The sequence below is a fragment of the Cygnus olor genome, chromosome 1 (assembly GCF_009769625.2).
Source record: "Cygnus olor isolate bCygOlo1 chromosome 1, bCygOlo1.pri.v2, whole genome shotgun sequence".
NCBI classification, from domain to species: Eukaryota; Metazoa; Chordata; class Aves; order Anseriformes; family Anatidae; genus Cygnus; species Cygnus olor.
Window position 1 is genome coordinate 103,392,743 of NC_049169.1, and position 22,707 is coordinate 103,415,449.

The 22,707-nt window shown below is 43.3% G+C and overlaps 1 protein-coding gene across 1 annotated transcript; it reads right to left on the reverse strand.

Moving 5' to 3' along the window:
* Positions 1 to 65: 65 nt before the first annotated feature.
* On the reverse strand, positions 66 to 19,340 carry YBX3 (Y-box binding protein 3). The gene is made up of 9 exons (XM_040575228.1): positions 18,966 to 19,340; positions 15,466 to 15,529; positions 13,770 to 13,803; positions 8,586 to 8,675; positions 7,807 to 7,929; positions 3,555 to 3,649; positions 1,723 to 1,894; positions 973 to 1,074; positions 66 to 575 (listed from the first exon to the last, which is right to left on the reverse strand). The coding sequence occupies exons 1-8, from the start codon at positions 19,210 to 19,212 to the stop codon at positions 1,009 to 1,011; spliced, it is 891 nt and encodes a 296-aa protein (XP_040431162.1). The 5' UTR covers positions 19,213 to 19,340; the 3' UTR covers positions 66 to 575; positions 973 to 1,008.
* Positions 19,341 to 22,707: the final 3,367 nt, after the last annotated feature.

Below are 22,707 nucleotides of genomic sequence, written 5' to 3' on the forward strand. Positions count from 1 at the left end.
AGCAGTAAGATACAGTCATTCATTATTTTAAAGGAGAACATGAACAAACACTTCAATGGATTTGCTTTTTTGGTACTTGAAATCATTTTTATTTGTGAGGAACGTCACCCATGCTGCACAGTTTCAAATAGATCTTACCAAGGAAAGCGGAAATTTCTCCTCCCCATGTCCTGCAGTGAACAGGACTGGCACAGAAAAAAGAAAACAACACACTTGGGAGGTTTAGCACCAGCATCCAATAAAAAAGCATTTGATTTCAATTTCAGTTCTTTGGTTGGGTATTTTTCCCTTTTTTCAGTTTGATACCAAAAGAAAAACTGAAAAATTCAATACTAGCAAAACACTGAAATTCTAAAAAAGAAAAAACCCACAGTTGCTGTTGAAACTGGGGAGGTTGCTCTTTCTGAATCTCGCTCTCTTTCTCTTCATGCATCTGTCTTGCAGGCGTTCCCTGGATCTCAGCTGCTGGTATTATTTTTAAGTTCCGATGTTTCAAATCTTTGCTTTCATCATTGTTGACTATTTATTGCTTGAATATTTCTTTGGTGTTACTTTTGAGTTGTACTTTAGGACACCTGTTGAAAAGATGGATTGAAAATATATTACAGAATATGTAACTTAATTTCACTTCACTGTTGAAAAGGTGGAACATCAGAAGGGTGAGTGTTCTGATTAACAGATTAAGCATGACTAGCATATCCTATCTACAAACTGAAAATACAGCATTTTCCTACAGCAAAACAGCACCAATTCATTAACAGATGCTATTACTGAAGATACAGATAAAGCAAGACTTGTTTTCTCAGAGAAAGCACAGTAGACAGTTCCTTGATTCACCTACACGAGGCTCTCAGAAGTTACATGTAACTTACTAGATAGCCAGACATATGGGGATACAGCCACAACCCGAAGTACTAGAAATATACACAATCCTGTTTTAGTTGGAGTACAAGAACTACCCATATTCCTTACCTGAGAGATGGTAAAGGTGCCTGGGGAAGCTGGACATTACTCGGCACCACTCTGCTCAGTCACCGGAGCAGGATTTTCAGCAGGTGTTTCAGTCACCTTTGTCTGAGACACAATAAACCTTGTTAGAGGCAAAGACTAAAAAAATCCCTTCTCTGTTCAGTGGCAGCACCAATATAACCCAGGTTTTTTATACAAGCAAGGAAGATGAAGCTTCAGAAGATATAATTTTAGCATATTTCTTATAGTTAAAAAGCATTACACAGATCATTTCTGGTACGCTTTTTTCAATACAGCTCCAACATGGAAGAGACTACCTCAGGTGGATACAGAATGAGAGATTTGCTCACTAGGTAGAGTCTGTTTACAACCTGGATTCATCTAGTTCAAGCAGCTCAGAAAATTGATCCAAAGCTTTCAGAGCTCTTATCCTAGAAAGAGATGGTTTGAGGATATTTGAAGAAGCTCAAAGTGTTTCTCTCTACTTCAAAAGAGTGTTAGTGACTCCAACTAAGAATTATCCAGAAGCAATTCTTATCCTACTGCTGGTTCCATTTAAGGTAAGCTGCTCAAATAAGTTCATAAGGAACAGGCAATGAAAACAGCTGCCTCTACTGTCAGCATCTTGGAGTCAGCCATCAGTAACCTCCAACACACCAACACACCTGGTAAATCCTCCCAGTAGAACAGAGGCTCGTGAATATTTGTATCATCAAAACTCAGTTTCTGCTGCATTGCTAGGAGCATGCTTACCTCTTTCCCATCCTGAGCTGACGCATTGGGTGGACGAGGTCTACGCCGGTAGTTGTATGGGCGCCTATACCCACGGCGAAGTGGCTGCTGACTCATAGCATTGGCTTCATGCTGGTTCTCTTTGTTTTCGGCCTCTCCTGCCACTGGGGCAGGGCGTGGACGTGGGGGACCTCTGAAGAGGCAGGGAAATATGTATCAAGTACATGGGAATCCTGAGAAGGTTAAGCTACCTTAACTTCAGCCTAGCAAAAGACCTCTCTAACCAAGTACCATCTTAATGGTTTCAAATGCTAGCAAACAATCCCTCTGCAGTTTGGCTGTCATGTAGTTTAAAGGAAAAACTTGTTTCATTGGAATAGACAAGCAGCCTGGTTGTCTCTTCACCACTGAAACTACATCAGAATGTTCTGCTGCTTGTCTTATAATAGAGGTAGTTACGCCATCTGAACTGCTGGCTAAGAGAAGAAACAAGCCAGCAGTGGCCACATAACTCTACCAAGTTAGCCTTGGACTAGCCCAGCCTTATTTGTAATCAAATGGTTTAATTCCTAGTAATTCCTATTACACCCATGAACCACTTCTGTATATTCCCTCTGAAGTAACCAATACAATGTTGCCCCTCTTGACCACAAAACAAGGACAAGATTTAAGAGGAGCAAGTGAGGTCTGCTGAATGGCATACTAATACAATTCAGCTCCTGAAGAGTAGTCTCTATAAGGAATTATGAAAGACAACTGCTGGATTGTGTTCGCTGGTGTCTTATTTGTCACTCATCCTCCAAGAGGAAACAGAAACAAGTCACAAGAAGTCAGGAATCTGAATAAGCTTTTCCACTTAAAGGAAGTTAAAAAAAGTTGGGCAACATCTCAGAATATGTAACAGTCAGAGGCTGGGTATTTCATATACTGATATTTTGAACTACACTGAATCACTCAATTATGGAATTGCTCCCTCAGTGCAAACACATGGAAACTAGAGTGGCCATGTCAGAATTAAGACCAAAAAATAAAGAAAAATCCTATGCTGGCCAATTAAAGGGATGACTAACATGTCACTCAGCAAGTTATGCTGCATATCCCATTGGAAAGCATGAGTGCTCATGTACAATCTAAACTTTGACTTAACCCAAGAATAGCCTATTTGGTCTTCAAACACCCATTTAGCTCAGTTTTATGGATCCCTACAGGGATCCCTTCACCAGCACAGGATACTACAAGTTCACTGAAATGCTACCGTACAATCTAATGGCCTCTAAGAGATAAGGCATGACTTGAATTTTTCCTGAACAGTAGGCTTTTTTCTGTACCTACAAGAGACACCAGTGCTTAGAAACAAGCCTAAGCAACACACAGGACTGTGCTAGATACAGACAGACCAGTAGTCCAGCAATGAACTGCAACCTCCTATGCTACTACACGTGGATGCAGTCTATGTGAAGTATTAGAGCACACATTGCCCCTGCAGATGCTGGATCTACCTGTCCCAGATCAAGTGGAACAATGGTGAATCTAGATTCAAGGAGACATAAGAGTTCAGCTAGGATGAGAGAGCTTCCAACTCACTTCAATGTTGCTCAGTTGTGAGAAGTAACAATACAAAACTTTGCCCTTTCTTGACCTATTCCGGGCTCTGAGTAACATAGTCACATTAAACTACATCTACAGTAACCTCCTTACTCCTAATAATTAGGAGAAAGGTATTAATATTAAAATGCTTCTCAACCTCTCCCTACCACTCACATGCACATGAATGTTGGGGAATACAGCTTCCTACTCTAAGCTTTTATAGACCACATTTATTTGCAATGACAAGCAGAGAAAATAGCACAAACCTGCGGTAGCGGGGACGATACGTAGGATTCCTATGGACTTGCTGATTAAGTTGTCCTCCTTCTGTGATCCCATCCTTGATTTCTCCCTCAACACCCTGCAAGCAAAGTAAACCAGAAGACCAAGATAAAGATGAAGCGTTATCTTTCTTCACAGGTATATGTTGACTCTATAGCCCAAGGATTTGAATACCAGTTCATACAGAACAGTAAACCTGTACAAGGATCCCAACACATTAGGTTCTACATTCAAAGCATTGATACCATACCATAAGGCTTTTGTTTCAGCAAAGTGACAGTGGGGACAAAACAAGAGTTAACAGATGTCCTTGTTCCTCCTAGTAGCAGATAAAGCCACCTGCTGATGCTGCCTCCCTCTCTCTAGGGAAAGAGAGAAACCAACAGTTCTAACACATACCAGAGTGCATTTCAAAACAAATGTCACTGACTTGCAAGAGGTAAATGCATTATTGAAAGGTAGCCATTGATCTGGACACTTCTGAATTGGGATAGCTACCTGAAAGTCATCATGCTCAAAGTTGCTTCAGACTGCTTCTGGTCTGGCTCCATTAGAGAAAACACTCCCTCACATCTCCCTCCCTTCTGTGCATGTCCCAGCATAATTATAACTTCTCTCCTCCAACACGTGAGCTAACAGTTGGAATCTCAATCAGTTCTAACATGTAGTACCAGAAGTTAGAAATCATGAAGACCTAGAAGGTCTTGTCAAAAGGACAGCATGCCAGAAGTTAAAGCATCAAAGCTAACAGTAAGGAGGAATGCAAAACTTTTCAGCCAAAACCTCTCCTATAGGACTTGACAATTAGCATCACATTCACTGCTCTTTAAAGACACACAGAAATTCAATATTGCCTTTTAATGGTACAACCTAGGTCCACTCCTCCCTATAGAAGCCTGCATTCTCCCTACAGAAACCTGCATTGAAATCTCAGATAAAGAACAGCATTTCCCACAGTGACAATGACAAAAAGGAATGACTGAACTTCATGAAGCATTACTGGAATACAATGCAGACAGTGTTTTCCTATTCACCTCAAACTGAATTTTGATGCTTCAGTATTTTAAGTGTGCTTGGGTTGCACAGCTAGTTGAAAACATTGAACTGCTTAGCCTAGAAGTATCAGTAGTTTCCTGCATCCTCTGCAGTATCACAAAAATTAATACATTCATTTAACTGAAAGTCAAGTAGGTCTGCTGGCCAGAGGTCAAGTATGCTTCCAGAATAAAGCTGTTACACTATTTCACTAACTTCTGACAGTGTAACGAGAAGCCAAAACTTGAGCTTTGAGATCTTGTTTTATTACACTAATAGTAAATTTATTAGATTCATTGACTGGGAAAGCTTCATCTGTATTGTTAAAACATCACTACATCTCTAGCACACAGTCCTGTTCATTTAACATATTCCACTGAAAGCTTCTAATGTAGGATACCCGTTAATACATTAGGTCATCCTAAAAGATGAATGTAAGAAGTTGGCCTGGCCAGCTTCACTCCACATTTTTCCTCCTACAAAATAGGCAGGCATACTGTAACTTCCCATGAAGATAAGAAGCCTTATTCTCTCCCCAAATGAAAGTGTATTTTTAAGCATTAGCTGTAACTGCAAGGTGCTTTTTACTCATCTGCTTCCTCCAATTTATTAGTGTTCTTCCATTTCAGTACTGTACAAAAGCTACAGAATGAGCCATTTATATTTTCACATCTGCACAAGAAATGTCAGGCTTTAAAGTGTTTCCCAAACAATTTTGCCCATCTGACTCACTCGTTCACAGGATTTAGATGACCTCATCAGTTCAAGGTTATTCGTAATTCATTGCCTGTATTAACATTCCGACTACAGCTCCATGCCATGCCTGTTACCACAGTTTGTGGAAGACCACAGCCTCTTTTCTTCAGTGAACGCAATTAAGAAGCATCTCTGCTCTCCACAGAGTCCTCCAAGCAATCCAGACAAATGTCCATTGAAGCTGGTTAAAAGATTCATATTCTTGAAGTTTCTTCTTGTTCTTAAAGAAAATCACAGGTGTTCAGGAACAGGCCCAGCAAATTACATCCAGAATACAGACATATTTGAGTTAGCATGGCAAACAATGGATAGCATCTAAAGTTTGCCAAAAACCACAAATAAACAAAGAAAAATCATCTCTTGCTGGGCTACAAGGTTGAACTACATTTGCTAAGTGAAAGCAATGAGAAGTTCCTAAAACCTGGAAGGCCGCTGCATCAAAATTCACCTTAAACTAAAGCTGAATATTACTGCCATTCTTAAGCTATAGCACTGTTGTTTTTTTTAAGCTGTAAAATTTTTTTGAACCCTTTGCTCTTTACTAAAGAAAGTACTGTTGACATGGAACTGAGTTCTTGAAGAGTCACCTCTGCAGCCTAGTAGATCTAAAGTGTATCAGGCGAAGGTACAGTGAAATTTCTTTTTCAGATGTGCAACAACAGTTGCTTATAAACAATTGAACTTCCTTGAGACATTGAAGTCTAAGAATAGTGTACTATGAGTACCCAACAAGTTTCAGAAGAGTTCTGAAAGATAACTAGATAGAAACAACTCCTCAAGTCAATCAGCAATACCTTTAGTTCAGCTGTGAACAGTACCATGGAAATAGCATATACATACTGCTATGGCTCAGACATTGCTACCTTTTCCCCTTCGCAAATCTAAACAGAATGGTAAAGCAGAGGCCTTGTTAAAGAGGGATATTGGAAAGAAGCCTCTTGAAATGCAGTAGATTTACAGTTGCAACATGAAGAATGTGTTAACTGATACAAGAAAAAAATTCCCCAAAAGAAATAATGCTTCAGAAGAGGATTCGCTCCACTAGGACACTCAGAACAGACCTTTTACTTGTTCAGGCAACTAATCAATCAGTAAGTCAGTAAAGAAGGCCCATCAGAACTGGTCAGCCCTCAGGCTAGCTCAGAACATAAGAATGTTCCACTGCAATACACAAGGAGTTTAGCAGGCATAGCTGCAGCCAAAGCTGGCATTCTTGGAGAACTCATAACTAAGGTTATGAGAAAGTCTCACTTGTGACAATCTTACACATCCAGGTCTATGGGACTAGATAGGATACAGTTAAGAGTGCTAAAGATGCTGGCCAGTGTCACTGCCTGGCCACTATCATCTTTGAGAAGTCACTGCAGTCACACAGTCTACCTGGTTACTTGATAAAGAATGGTATGCTAAGGGGATGGTACTATGATGCGTCCAAAATCTTAGAAGTAAGTTCTGTTCTGCTGTCAGTTCACAGATTACACCAGATCTAGAGGACATATCAATGCTTTGGTGGGCAGGTCTGACATTCAAAGGAATCTCAACCCAAATGGAAGGAAAAAGCCCCATGCACAATAAGCACCCAGGTTAATAACTTTAAGTGGAGCATTTGCAAGCTTTGAAGGCTGTAATTCTTCTAGAAGTGATACCAGAGGAAGACCAGTATGTTTTCAGTTTTCAAAAGGGGCCTCATATCAATCACCAGGTCATGAAGCAGTTAAGGCCTAGTACTGCCCCTCCCAACACTAACATGGAGGCTTGGATATAAACAAGCTTAAGAAAAAAAAACAGTGTATCACAATTTGTCCCTCTTGTGTATACTTTCAACTACTGGGATCCAAACAGCATCACATGCAAGCCAGAGTTTTAGCTGCATACATTTCCATTAGACATCCAAGAGAATACGTTCCAGTGCAAGAACCCTGAGACTGAATGTTCCCCATGTCCAAGACAGGTCTCACATTATCACTCTTCAGGCAGAAGGAAACAGCTGCTTTCCATACTCAGCAGTACACAGGGGTGTCAAGCCTTGATATGTCTGCTCATTTATCTTGGAGCTGATTCAAATTTTAAAACAAATACTATCAACTAAACCATTCACTAAAGTGAGTTGAGGGAGATTTTAATTTTAGGAGAGCAAAAGGAAACAATCAGGAGTTTTACTCCTGTGTTTGCTCCTCAACAAAATAGCTTAACACCCAAAAAAATGCTCTAACATCTTTCAAAAAGATGCTAAAAAAAAGCCTGCAGGACACCCAATAATAAGGCTATCAGTATTAACATCAATGATATGCTGGACAAAGCGAAAATGAGAATATTACTGAAGAACACTAACAACTTAAGCATTAACAGTTTAGCACATGCCACTGTTGAACCTGTTGTTCCATCTCCTGACAAGAATGGAAGACAGCTGAGGTAGGACAACCATCACTAAGAAGTCAAACTTACACTTCGAGGTGGTCCACGGCGTCGGCCAAAATAGCCACGTCGATAGCGGCGCCGGTCTGCAGCATAGCGACTGCCTTCTACAGGGACTCCATCTGGACCAGTGACATTAGCTGCTTCTGCACCCTGAAAGGCCAGAAAAAGTAAACCTCAGTTCTGTGAGAAAAGAACCCAAGCCAGAAAGGGAAGAAAGAAACAAGGAGAAACTTGTTTGCATGAGTATAACATCAGTTCCCAGCTACACAAATCCTTTCCTCCTGTAGTGCAAAAGCAGGTCTGTTATTCTCACCCTGCAACACAAGAGTTACAACTGTATAAGCTAATGAGTTGAGATCCTACCAGCCCGACTAAGTTCAGAGGGTAGGAAAGAGGAAAAAAAATCACTGATTAAAATATAAAGATCCAGAAAGCTCAGAACTCAGAAAATGAGTGAGAAAGTAGAAGCTCAAGAACCTTCAAGTTACCAGACTCCAAGCCAAATTATTCAGGGGAATATATATATATATATATAAGTTGTGGCCTGCAGACTGCTAAATAAGCATTAACTGTTCTATCAAGTAAGAGTTAGAAATTCTAGGAGCAATAAGATGTGTTTCTGGATCTCTCAGAACTTATTTACACTTCAATAAAGCCTTAAACTGATCTTCTACAGAGAAGCTGTATGAGTGCCACCCATCCCAGGAATCAACACTTTAGACAAAAACACTAGATGTACAGACAGTGCTCTGTGTTACTTCCCATGACAGTGATGTGAACTCTGTATTACACCTCTATAATCTTACCTTCTCTCCCTCGACCACATCAAATTCTACAGTCTCTCCATCACCAACACTGCGCAAATACTTCCGTGGATTGTTTTTCTTTATTGCCGTCTTTAGATAAAGAAAAATACATTAGTTAATCTTACTCATTATCTTACTCCTTCATAGCACTATAGATGAGGGAAGAATTATATTTTCCTGTTACAGTCCCAACTCCACATACCAGATCAGTCACCACACCAAAATACTTCAAAAATATTGATTCCCTCCCTACACTTTATTACAGGACCTCCTTCCTCCCTTAGTCAGGGCTTGCTCCTTTTTCAAGGCTCACAAGCTTACAAGTTGCTGCTGCCCCAGGACTCCCCCTTTCAAGCCTACTAAGTATCAGAACCTTTCTGTATTTCCATACACTCAAATGGAGCATTTGGTCTCCTGCAAACCATACTGAAGTAGCTCCAGCAACAACTGTGACCCATTCCTTTACAATCACTGGGAGACCTGTTGACCATGTACAAAGATGTTAAGATCATGAGTATTTTGTAGGAGGTGGCATTAACTATAAGGTATCATGACAGCTCTTTTTAACTAGAAAAAAATTATGAACTATGGAGTAACAAAAATATGCATTTTACCTAAGCACTCTAAGGGAGACCCTAGAAAGTTCGGCAAGTCCCTGCTGAACACAGGGGAATATTACCAGAGCATAGTCATCTCTTTCAGACAAGAATCCCCAAAATACTATTAACATTGCTTGCAATCAGAACTAGCTGACATCATCCTATCCTCTAACCCCAGACTCACAGAAACACCCAAACATCCTAGAGTGATTTTCAGCCTATCAGCTATGGATGTCTTTCAGTTAGTAGAACACTGCCAGGATTTCAGAGAGGCATTTATAGCAAGGGAAGGCTACTGCCAGTTCATTAAGTACAGGTTCACAAACTGAAAGAGAGCAAAAAACATTAAGCATACATACATTGTAGAATACAATCTAGGGAACCAGCTTTTTACTAAAGTCCTCTTTGATTAAAGACCAATCTACTCGAAGTCTCCTGATATGGATGTCTTGTTAGCATGAAGGAGATAGATGTAGATCCAGTACATAGAAATGCACAAATCCTGCTTCAGAAGTGAAGTATGTTTACAGAGTAAAATAAGAGAATTGTAATATGTCTGCAGTCGAAGAAAGGCAGGCAGAATGAAGATCAGAGAAGTTATTACCAGCGCATGGCAACTATAGTCATTCAGTCAACACTAGCCCCAAAATATTTCCCACTGAAGTACTGAAAGAAAAATTCTAGTCAGTTTAAAGTTGAGCTTGACCAGTTTAGGAAAAGTATTTTCATTTGTTGCTGAAAACAATCCCCTTTGTTTCAGGCAACAGGCCAGCCTGTCCTTGTAGCCCTATAGCTCTACATCTATCCAGTTTTTCTCTGTACACTGCAGTGTCCCTGAAAGGCTCTTAAGCCTTAGAAGAACATGAAAGTGTAGATAGTATTGCTACCAAAGCAAAAAACAATCCAGGAATTTTTCTGATAGGAAAGAAAACAGATAGGAAGGGATGAGATAGAGAAAAGGAAGAGAACGAGCTGCTCAAGCACATTCTTTTGGGAACCACCACCACAACAAGCAGAGACTCCCACCTTCAGCCAGGACAGCTTTGTTTGCTTTCTTGCTGACCTCTTAGTAACTGCCCCATTACTAAAACCACCTGGAAGTCCTAGGTTTTCCATAAATGTTAAGTACTAACACTAGAATTGTTACCTTCACTGTAGATTAAGGGTTTAATTATTTCACTACCATTGTACTGAGACAATTGACATGACTCTGAAGTCTCACACTCTGCACATGATGGATGTCAACAAGCTGCATTTCAAACTCCTCCCCTTCCTTGTAAGGGCAGAGGAAAGAGGACTACTAGACATCCTTTCAGCAGAGGGTGTACTTAAGATTAATCAACCTATTCAAACTTTCAAGAAAGATAATGGAAGATGAAATCAACATGATTTCATGCGTACTGTTTCAGACTTATGGACAAAAGCTTCAAAATTCAGGATTTGCAATTGAATTATCTGTCAATTGGTGATAGAGGCTGCCATGCAGTAGGCTTTGGGGTTATTTCATAAGAGCATACACAAAGAATTTTGAGAATCTCTCAAAACTTAACAGTAAGTGGATGGCTTTACTACTATCTCAGCTGTAGGTAAACACTGAAGAAATAAGCTGCTAACAAGCCTAAGCTCCAAGCTTAGAGAAAAGACTTGTACTCTGTATATCCAGAGAGGAGAGAGCACTATTCTCCCTGTTACTGTGTTCACCACCATTCTGCAAGCTCAAGCGCCTTTGTGTTAACACAGGCAGCACTGACAATTAACACAAAGCCTTTCCTTTCCCAAGGGAACACTGATGAACAGACAGCTATGATAAACTTCAGAGCTAGTTCAGTACTTTGTTTGGAAGAGTTCTTTCTGTACCCTCATGATATCACCACATCATGTGCACATCCAGCATTGTCACAGTGATAGCCAAAATTTGTCACATCAGTTAGTGGTACATCTATACCAGGTTGCATTATAAACACTGTGCATGAAGATACAGTCTGCTGAAGTGTAGAAAAAAAGATATTAATCTCTTTTGCTGCACAAGCTTCACCTCACTGCTTCTTGATTCAAACTATGCCTCAAGAAAAGCTTCTCTAACTACCTACACTTTTAATGGTGTTAAATTGCAGAACTCCCTCCTCCTTCCCTCTCACACTCCTTTGTGAGGATACGGAATGCCCACTGCTTGCACTGCACCTAACTGACACAGTGCCCTCAGCAGCACCTCACACGAGCAAACTGCACAAGGACAACAAGCAAGACAAAGCCAAGCAAGTCTTGCCCTTCCCCAAACCACTGCTCAGGTCCCCCACAAGACAAAGGGTTAATTCAAAGCAAGCCATGCATGCCCTAAAGAGAAAAGCATTTTAATCTGTGCTCATTTATAAATAGCATCCAATAGACACACACTGAGAGTTAACCCCCATTCCGATCATGAGACCAGGCTGTTCCCTCCCTACTATGTGTGCACCAAGGGAGGAGGAGGGTGTATCTGTTCAACTAGGTCAACCTTATTCTAAAGGGATTAGATGTATAATCCAACCCCTCCCCGGGCAGGGCGTGGGGGAAGGGGAGGAGGAGCTGCACAGGCACTAACACAGAACAGCGAGGGAGCTGCTAGCAGGATGTTTGCTTAGCCATGTTTGAATCGCCTTCCTCGCAGATTTGCTTTCCTCACACCACTCCCTGCCCAGCAGCTCCTGCCCTGAGTGGCCAGGCAGCAGCTCCCCAGCACCACGCAGGGGCACCAGGGCAGAAGCCCCAGCCAGGACACCCCGAGCAAGGACCTCCTCCCACTGCACCACCAAGCAGAGAGCAGACCCATCACTCCTTCGCACCCCCGCTTCCTGCCATTGTCCACGTACCGGAACAGCTCGGGATGGAAAAGTTTAGGAACATCTGATCACAGCTGACGTAGGCTGCATCTGGAGGAATCTACACTGCCATACAGAGCCCCCAGACAGGTTTAATCAGATGCAAGCTTGCAAGTGATGTGGTATTTCTGAAACACCAAGCCAGTTTTGCTCAGTGCTCATGCCTAGAGCATCTTATCTTCCACAGCTGAAAATCAAGTTCTTGCCACCACCAGTTTACATACAGGTAAATAATCATCTCCACAGGTGAGACAAAACAACAGATAATAGCATCCTGCTGTGGGCCTTCACTGTTTTGAGTCTTCACAGGCAGTCTTAAAAATACTGATCTGTGTCATGTTTGTCATCAGTAGGACAGCTGGTTATCTTCACACAGGTCTCAGGGAGACCTTGCTTGCCTTCAGGACAGTTTTACAGTGCTGCCTATTCAAGACACCTTTCAGTTATGAGAACTCTTCCTATCTCCCTCCACGCACAGATGCTGTACCAGCAGCCAGAAGGGAGTATATCAGCATGCACACAACACATGTTCATTAAGAAGGAGGTTAACTGTTAGAAATTTGTATATGAATTAAGACCTCTTGAGAAGTCTGTATACACATTGAGAGCTCCTGCTCCCAGACCACTAACTAAACTGGGAATGTGTACTGGGAATACTTCCTCATATCTTCACTTGTTACAGACACAAGTCTTACTCCCTCCTGGTTCCACCCATTTTAGGGATAATGGGTCTAAACCCTTGACCCAGAGAAACAGTTAGCCTGGGGTATTTAGTCATGAAGCTACAGGAGCTAAACTGACTCTTGATGTTTACCAAAGATGTTTAACTACATACGCACATACCCTCTCCATCTGTAACCTACTCTGAGTGTAGGTTCACCAGCTACATTTCATGGAAATACTGTCATACCATGAAGAAAGCTCTGCTTTTAAGGCTCACGTGGCCTGCAGACCTTTCACAGGGACAAGCTCCAAGGATAGTATTTCATTTGCTGGTGAAGTCTCAGATGATGCAAAACCAGATCTATGCCAGCCAATCGGTTTACATCAGCATGGAAGCAGCATCCTCTGCCTTCCCATTAGCTGTCTGTGACCCAAGACTCACGATACAAACTTAGAACAGCCTACTGACAGTTCAAGGAAGGTTAGCCAATGGCAGGCTGCTTGGCAATCTCTCCCTACTTGGGCACACTTGGCACATAGCCTTCCTCCCCTTCTTCCCAAGAACAGCTGCCTCATGCAGCAACAGCTGATGGCAACCCAGCCTGGTCAAGAGCCAGGCTAGATCACTTTCTCTCCAATACCAGGGAGGGCAGACAGAACAGACCTCAAAGTGAAAAAAAGGGTGGGAAGAAACAGAAGACACAGGAGGAGCATTATAAAGTGGGGGAAGGGAAGAAGGACAAACAGCAGAAGTATTTACAAAACATAGGAAATCTCCCTGAGGGTGGGGGAGAAGTTTAGTGTTCAAATCAGAGCAGACAGAAGACAGCACAAAGGTTTATAATACCTACTCCTTCGATTATGACTTCAGAGAGAAAGAAAACATACCCTCCTATTCCTCTCTTAAAGGCATGCATGCCAAGATGTGATATTTGGAGTAAATATTCTAAGGAGCAGCAAAGATAAACTGACCTCAGCCACCCAGCTATTCCATAAGCTACACAAGAAGCCTACCACAGGCCAAGGATAACACAAATCTGCAAGTATAATTACTTCTCTCTTACCTGATGAACAAACACATCTTCTTTGGTATCATTTCTGTGAAAAGAAAGTGATAAGTCATAAGACTTCACACTAACCTGCTTAGATAGAAATCCCTGGCTTTACAAATAAAAAGCCTCCCTTCCCCCAGGCTGTTGTACATCCCCTGAATTCCACATATTCTGTGTAAGGCTGTACTATCGAGACCTTGCTCAGAATTTCCAGTCATATGTTTAAGAGCAGAAAGGAGCCCCCCCCAGCTCTTCTTAAGGATGGGGGGGGGAGGGAGACAGGAGGGAGGTTCCCTGTATCTGCAGGGTAGCATTCAGTATTTTGTTTCAACACAGGACAGAGTAATGACTACACTACTTGCCTTTCACTATCCCCCCCCCCAATCTTCTACAGCGCCTGCAACCTGAGCTACTATCCTAGAGGTCAAGCAAGACTATCAACAGGACTGGCCACAGTTGTTAACAGAGCTCTTCTTTCAGAGAAACTCCAGGCAACTCCACACAAAAGTTGCTAGGAGCATCCACTGGTGGGGGAACCAGATAAGAAGTCATTAGACTGTCTAGATTACACCAGCCAGTTCAGACTCCTGCAAGCAAAACATGAAGATGTCAGAGACCTTGATTCTGTATTCCCATACAGCAGAAACAACTAGACCCTACAGTCTGGTCACTCAATTCTCTGCAGAGGGAATGGCTGGGTCCCTCACAAAGAGTTTGTGAAGATATGCCATCCTAACTCTCCTGTCCTTGGTCTGACTGACTTCAGCTTGGTGTAGCAACTTGTTAGCTGTCTCACAATATCCAACTGAAGGCTCCCACTTTCAAGCACTACAAAAGACTAAGAGCATTTCCTAATTCAAGCTTTTCTTTTATATAGCACCAGATAGTAGTCACTAGATACTGGAATAGTAATTCCAGTATTTCCTGTACCAGAACTGGCTTCAGATCCATGAAACAGGACTATCTCATTCTACAGTGTCCAACTTCACCAAGTCTACCTGTTGTGTAATAGATTAAAAACTTGCAGGACAAAAATGAAGTGCCAGGTATGTCTTTTGCAAGACAACTGTTCTATGCAGGGGCCTCATTTCTCATAAGTCACACAAGAGATTTAAGCTCAACACCACAGATATTCCAGCCTTAAAAGCTGGAATTCCCTCCAGTAACTTGGAAGTATTGGTCTCAAACACAAGGTTGGAATGTGATGAACCTGACTTACAGCTCAGCTATTATTGGTGCCATTCAGATATTCATTTATATTCCGAGAATGAAGTTCTGTGAAACCAGGCCTGGAGTATCTTCTCATATGAGAGAAGCTCAAATTGCATCTAGAATGGGTGTTTTGACTAGTCTCTAAATACACTTGATATTTTATCAAAAATATTTTTCCCTTCCCCCATCTTCCTGCCTTCCTCACATCTTTAAAAGAATCCAGGTAGTCATGAAAGACCATACAGCTCATTAGAATTGAGGTATGTTTACTCAGACTACATTTGTACAGAGTTTGACCCCCCCCCCACTTTCTATGAAGGGCATATGGTGGAAAGAGGCCCAGAGAAGGCATTCAAGTTTACTAAATGCCTGGCCAACCCTGGCCACTAACTGCATGAGCCTGTAGTCAGGTCTGTTGTTGCAACTACTAATGTATGGCATATTATCTGTACCACAAGTCTTCGTACATTGTGCATACAAAATAGTTTAAACATACCTGTTGATAAAGCCGTATCCATTTCTCACATTGAACCACTTGACGGTGCCAAGAACTTTTGTGGCTGGAAAGAAAAGTTAAAGTTGCTCTAGAACATAAGTATAGAAGAAGTGATTCTATGATTAGTATTACAAAAAATACTTTTATACAGGCCCACGAAGTCAGACTAGACTGATTCTGCTCCCTTAATGCTTAAGGTGTACCTTCATCTCTATTTCAGTTTATACTAATGTGGTAGCAGGTAGTAGTGCCTTAACTTACTGTTCTTCATTAAGAAGTTAGCATGCAGCATCTGAAAATGAAGCCCAGCTCTATTTTCAGAATTGGCCATTCATCTCTTATCTACTTCTTATCCCAGAAACAGGCAATGAAGCTGTAAACCTGCCATCCACCAGTTTTCTTTAGTTTAGTAGCTATGTTTCACATCTAGCTGAAGCTATTTAGAAGTCTCCTCTTTCACTCAGAGTCACCCTTTCTTTACTGGAAAAGAGAACTGACTAAAGAAGCAGTATCACAAACACCACACAACTCTCATTTGAAAAAGGCAGCACATCTTTATTTTGGATGAGCTCTTTCTTGCATTGTCAACCTCTCTTTAACCAAATGAGCCCAACATTTTTCTTTTTATTCCTACTTCTGGAAGCCTTCCATGAAATATCAGCTATAAACTGACCAACTACATGTCCTGAGGCTTCTAGGAAGAAGACAAGTTCCTGTCTCATACAATACCAAATTTGCATCTTATTTAGAAGCCATACTGCAGAGTTTTTATACGATCTGGTGAAACCTGTTCCTCCAACATATAGGTTCCTCCTGTGGGAGGAACTCAAGAGTGATGGAAGAAGTTCAGCCTCTCCTTCCCTGTCAGCAACTGGGTGGGGACAACAAACTTGTACTTTCCAAACCTGTAGGAAAGAGAATTTTGGGCTCTATTCTTTAACAGATGTTATTTACTACATAGCATGACCACGCAGTCATCCTATAATTTATACAGCAGATACCTGAAAGTGGTCTCATCAGGCAAATGCCTACTTGCTAAGAGCCTAACATATGTTCAGGAAAAACAAGCATCAATTAAAGGGAAAAAGTCTAGAGAGTCTCCAGTTCAGAAGTCCAAGCCAGTCTGCTAAAGGCAAGAAGAACACACTGCAAACAATTAAGTTCATTTGCTTTACACCTGCATTCTTCTCTGTGAACACTCACTAGGCAGTTACACAGCTAGACAGACTTTCAGTCCCATACAGTCTTGCCATTCTCATATACCTGAGAGACAAGAAGAGTGACCACCTCCTCCTCTCAATACACAGCTACAGAAGCAGTGTTTGCTGGTAGCAGTCCACTGTTGTACTGTTGCTGTGGTCTACTGAAAATAGTAACAGACTATTTACCATACCATTACTATTTATTCACTTTTCAGAAGTGAAGGTTTTGGCAAATGTTCATATTTAGAATAAACAAAACGAATTTAAGACAGACTGTTATTAGAGAAAAGACTACCTAATCCAGCATCCATTCCCAGCTTTCTCCTTATTTTCACGGAAGAAAAACCTGAGTTTCACTGCCTAGCATTGACTGTGTAACAATAACCGTCTTTGGCATCAACATTTATAAATGTGCTTTTAGGTTTAGTTTCATGGGGACATCACCAGGTACAGACACTTACTGTTAACATGAAAAGACTGGAAACATGGAAGACCTCACTGCGTAAGTGAAGAGGGGAAAAAGTGAAGGGGGTGGAACCAGCACAGAAACAGGAGCCAGTTGTGCGTGCAGGTTTTAGCCTGCTGTAATAAACAAGGCTAATACCACTGATTCCCTCACGATCATCCTTTTCCTCCCCCTCAAAATAGCCATTGAATCTGTTGGCCTATTTCAATCAGATTAGGAAGAGAAGCCTAGAAGTTTAACAGAAACCCTCACAGAGAAGCCAGAGAACCGGTGTGAGGAGCAGTAGTCAAAACTCTGTGTGGCCAGCTGGCTGCTGACAAATGGAAATCCACACACATGGTTTCAGAGCTGGCTCGAACAGCATCATTTTGCACAAGCCGTCAAGAATATACTGGAGACTTCTGTCAGTCTCTAGGATAGCATACTGGGGAAATATTCCCTATCTGCACTAGTCTTACAGTCTCCCCTAAGCATTACTGTGAGGGGAGGAACACCAGACAATAGTGTTATACTCTATGTCCACGTGACCATGGCACAGACATTGTTAAGCCTGAGCTGTCATAGTGGAGAGATCAGGCAGGAAGAAGGACAAGCCCAGAGGAAACCATAACCAGTTTTACTGACAATTCAAAGATAGTTGATGCGATGAGTCCTACCCCACTACGGAGCAGAAGTCCACATATTTCTACAAGACACCATACACCTATCAGAGGAAACAATCATCAACTACTCCTACTCATGCCCAAATTACTAAATTAATGAAAACATGGCTAAGAAAAATAGAAGAGAAAGCTGATTAATCTTTGCCCTTACACCTAGAAATCAGACACTCAGAGCACGTCTCAGACCTTGCTTCTAATGGGATCTTTTTAAGAGAAGACTTAAGTGAACGTATTTACAAGACCGTTAGCATGGACATTTGAGGTAGGCAGGTATTCAAGTCCATTTTGAATTGGCATCAAACGTCATTTTCTCACATCTCCTAAAGACCTTGCCTAGCAATAAGACCAATTTGCAAAAGCATTGCTGTGATAGGTTATGTTCTCTGCTAGACCAGAACAGGCATTTGTTCTTTCACTCCCCCATGAAGCAATAGCAAAAGGTGAACTAGTTAAAAACATTACTAAGAGCAAAGCAAGCCGCGTTAAGGCCAGAACCAGCCAGATGTAGAAGATACCAGTGTGCCTCAACTGATTACTCACAGATCTGATAACAGAAGAGGGAAAAACCACGCAGGCTGCACCTACAGTTGTTTTGCTAGCCTCCTTCCTACCTCAGCTCCTGTACCTGCCACACTGTGACCTCAATCCTTCTCTTGAGAAGAAGAGAGGATACTGTCCTCACGAAGTTCAGGGCTCTACACTTTCTCTTCGGAGATGTTGTGTTAGCGAAGTTCAGGACTGTACACTACCAGCCAGCCTCACTTTCATCTTGCTAGCCTCCTAGAGTCACGCAGTTGTACGCAGTAGATTATAAATAAGATTAGCCGTGTATAAATAGCAGCCTATTTCCACTAGAACTGCTTCACTGCAGCCTGGCCCTTTTCAACAGGTTGATCCAGTTTAATCGCAGTCGGGAAGACAACACACGCCGCCACCCTGGGCTCGAGCATGTGGAAGGCAACTCGGCAGCCACCTCCCCGCCTGCTGCCGATGAAGCAGCGGGCTAAGAGGAGCCCCCACAGGGGCCGCGGGCGCACCGGGCGGGCAGCTCGCCCAGCCCCGCTTCTGACTCACGGAGCGGAGGCGGGGAGCGGCGGGGGGGGTGGTGGGGGGACGGGGATGAGGACAGCGGCGCCGCCCGTCCCGGCCACGTGCAGCCCCGGTACTCACCCAGCACTTTCTTCTCCGTCTCCGCCGCCCCGGTGGCGGCGGGGGCAGTGGTGGGGGCAGCGGCTGCAGCAGCACCGGGCGCCTCGGTGGTCGTGGTGGTGGCGGCGGCAGCGGCGCTGCCGGGGCTCTTGGGCTTGGCGTCCGGGGCGGCTGCGGGCGGTGCCGGCGGGGCTCCGTCGGCCGCCGTGGTGGTGGTGGTGTCGGTGGGCGCCGTGGCGGCAGGGGTGTTCTCCGCCGCCTCGCTCATGGCGGCAGGGCGGGTCGGGGTGGGTGCGCGGCGCTCGGCGGGCGTCCCGGGGCCGGCGCTGGGTCTTACTGCCCCAAAATGGCCCCGCCGAACTTTTAACGCAGGCCGCGGGGGCTGGCGCCGCCGCCTCGTTTGCATTTAAAGGGGAAGCGTCGGCCGGGCTGGGCGGTGCTCGGGTGCCAGTGCCCAGACAGACTGCTAACAAGTCCCGGGCTGAGTGTGCGCTGGCAAGCCGTGCCTTGGAGTGTGCTTTCATAGAGCCGTTAAGGCTGGAAAAGACCTCCAAGATCGTCTGCTCTAACCACCCCCCTACCACCAATGTCACCCACTGAACCATGTCCCTAAGCACCAGGTCCAACCTTTCCTTGAACACCCCCAGGGACGCTGACTCCACCACCTCCCTGGGCAACCTGTCCCAATGCCTGGCTGCTCTTTCCGAGAAGAAACGTCTCCTCATTTCCAACCTGAACCTCCTCTGGTGCAACTTGAGGCCATTCCCTCTAGTCCTATCGCTAGTTACCTGTGAGAAGAGGCCGACCCCCAGCTCCCCACACCTTCCTTTCAGGGAGGTGTAGAGAGCAATGAGGTCTCCTCTGAGCCTCCTCTTCTCCAGCCTAAACAACCCCAGTTACCTCAGCCGCTCCTCACAGGACTTGTGTTCCAGGTCCTTCACCAGTTTCATAGCCCTTCTCTGGACTCGCTCAAGCACCTCGATGTCCTTCTTGTAGTGAGGGGCCCAAAACTGAACACAGTACTCGAGGTGCGGCCTCACCAGAGCAGACAGAGTACAGGGGGATGATCACCTCCCTGGTCTTGCTGGCTGCACTATTCCTCATACAAGCCAGGACGCTGTTGGACTGCATGAGGCATCACCTACTTCTTCATGAACTGTGAACCTGGATTTGATGGATATCAAAACAAAAAGAAAAAAAAATCTGTAATGCAGACCCTCCCACAACTGCAAGCAGGCAAAGCCTTAGCTACACCAGAGACCAAAATTGAACTAGTGGCTGTTTTGAAATTCAAAATGCCATCAGAGCATTCAAGGTACTTCCACCCACACAGGCATCAATGCTCCCAATTCAATTACTTACTCCACTTTCCAAATCCTGTATGGAAATTGTTATTGCAGTTCTCCTCATTGCACCCCACTATACACGTAAGAAACAAAAAGATAATTTGTCCCACAATTTTGAATCCTCCACTCTATGTTTATTTTCTTACTTTATGTCACTTTGTGAACTTTGTGAACTTTAACAATTTTCAAGGCACAAAATTTTGGAGGATGCTTATCTGAGTCAATTTTTAAAGGAAATCTTATTACGCTTAAATGTTATGAAATGCTTTATCAAAATTCAGACATTTTTCAAATTTTCAATGCAGTCGATAATTATTTTTTTTCTCATGTTAATATTAGAATTTTATTGAAAAATGCATTCAACAGCAAAAAATTACAATGTACAAGCCATGGAAATGTACTGTATTTTATTACATCCTTTTTTAGAAATTTAGCAATGTTTTCCTCTATGTTTTAAATTATTTTAATAATTAGAAAATTTAAGAATTACAGGGTAGCCTCATTTTTCCTTCCCTTGCTGACAGTTGGTAACACATTTCCTTTGCTTTGGTACTCCATCCCTTTTCAAAAGTTATGTTAGAAGAAATTAATCTGCCAACTTGGATAATAATTATAACTATCATATGTTGAGACTAATTTCGGCATCTCTATGCTTTCTGAACAGTTTTGATCACCTATTTGCAAGTATTTTATAAATTTAGAACAGTGCAGAATCACAGAATGGTTGAGGTTGGAGAGGGCCTCTGGAGTCCATCTGATCCAGCCTCCCTGATCAAGCAAGGGACACCTGGAGCAGGTTGTCCAGGACCACGTCCAGGCAGCTTTTGAAGATCTCCAAGGAGGGAGACTCCACAGCCTCTTCCATTGCTCAGTAACACAAACATAAAGAAGTGTTTCCTAATATTCAGATGGAAGTTCCTGTTTTTCAGTTTGCACACATTGCCTGTCTCTTGTTCTGGCACTGGGCACCACTGAAAAGAGCCTGGCTCTATCCTCTTTGCACCCTCCCTTCTGGTATTTATATGTGCTGATTAGACTTCCCTGAGCCTCTTCTCCAGGCTGAACAGTCCCAGCTCTCTCAGCCTCTCCTCATAGGAGAGGTGCTCCAGTCCTTTAATCATCTTTGAAGCCTTCTGTTGGACTTTTTCCAGTATGTCCATGTCTCTCTTGTACTGGGGAGTCCAGAACCAGACACAGCACTCCAGGTGTGCCTTCACCAGGACTGAAGAGAGGGGAGGGTTACCTTCCCTCAGCCTGCTGGCAATACTTTGCCTAAGGCTGCAAGGGCGCATTGCTGGCTCATGTTGAACTTGGTGTCCACCAGGACCCCAGGACCGTTTCTGCCAAGCTGTTTTCCAGCTGGGTGACCCCCAGCATGTACTGGTGCCTGGGGTTGTTCCTCCCCAGGTGCAGGACTTTGCACATCTTGCTGAGCTTCATGAGATTCCTGTCAGCCCATTTCTCCAGCCTGTGGAGGTCCCTCTGGATGACAGCATGACCCTCTGCTATATCCACCACTCCTCTCTGTTTTGTGTCATCAGCAAACTTGCTGAGGGTTCACTCTGCCCCATTATCCAGATTGTTAGTGAAGATGTTAAACAGGTTTGGACCCAGCATTGACCATTGAGAGTATGCTGCTAGTTACTGGCCTCCAACTAGACTTTATGCCACTAATCACCACCCTTTGGGCCTGGCTGTTCAGCCAGTTTTCAGTCCACTTTACTGTCTGCTCATCTGGCCCATACATCAACAGGTTCTCTGTGAGATTCTTATTGGGGATAGTGTCAAAGGCCTTGCTGAAGTTCAGGAAGACAATGTCCACCGCTCTCGCTTCATCTACTAGGCCACTCCTTTCGTCATACAAAGCTATTAGGCTGGTCAAGCATGATTTCCTCTTGGCAACTCCTGATTACCACTACTGATCTTGTCCTTCATATGCCTGATGTCCTTCATATGCCTGAAAATGGTTTCCAGGATTACCTACTCCAGTGGTTTTCCAAGAACTGAATTGAGTGTGATTGACATGTAGTTCCTGGGGACCTCCTTCTTGCCCTTCTTGAAGTCAGGAGTGATGTTTACTTTCCTCCAGTCTTCAGACACTTCAACCAATCATAATTATCGATCAAGGATTATTCAGAGTGGCCTCACAATGACATCCTGCATCCCATCAGGGCCCTTTATGTATGTCCAATGTGCTTAAGTATTATCTAATAAGCTTATCCTCTCCCACCAAGGATACATCTTCCTTGCTCCAGCCTTCTTCCCTGGACTCTAGGACCTGGGATTCCTGAAGGCCAGTCTTACTAGTAAAGACTGAGACAAAGAAGGCATTCAGTACCTCAGCCATTTCCATCACCTGTATAACCAGGCCCACTGTCTCCTTCAGCAGTGTCTCCTTCTCCTAGTCTACATTTGGT

Bases quoted from the DNA above. Each gene is read 5' to 3' on its own strand.
- YBX3 (XM_040575228.1), bottom strand. From the start codon at position 19,212: ATGAGCGAGGCGGCGGAGAACACCCCTGCCGCCACGGCGCCCACCGAC. The intron at 15,530-18,965 runs GTGAGTACCGGG...TTTTCTTTCCAG, and splicing joins GACGGAGAAGAAAGTGCTGG to CCACAAAAGTTCTTGGCACC. The intron at 7,930-8,585 runs GTAAGATTATAG...CTGGCCTTTCAG, and splicing joins ATGTGGTCGAGGGAGAGAAG to GGTGCAGAAGCAGCTAATGT.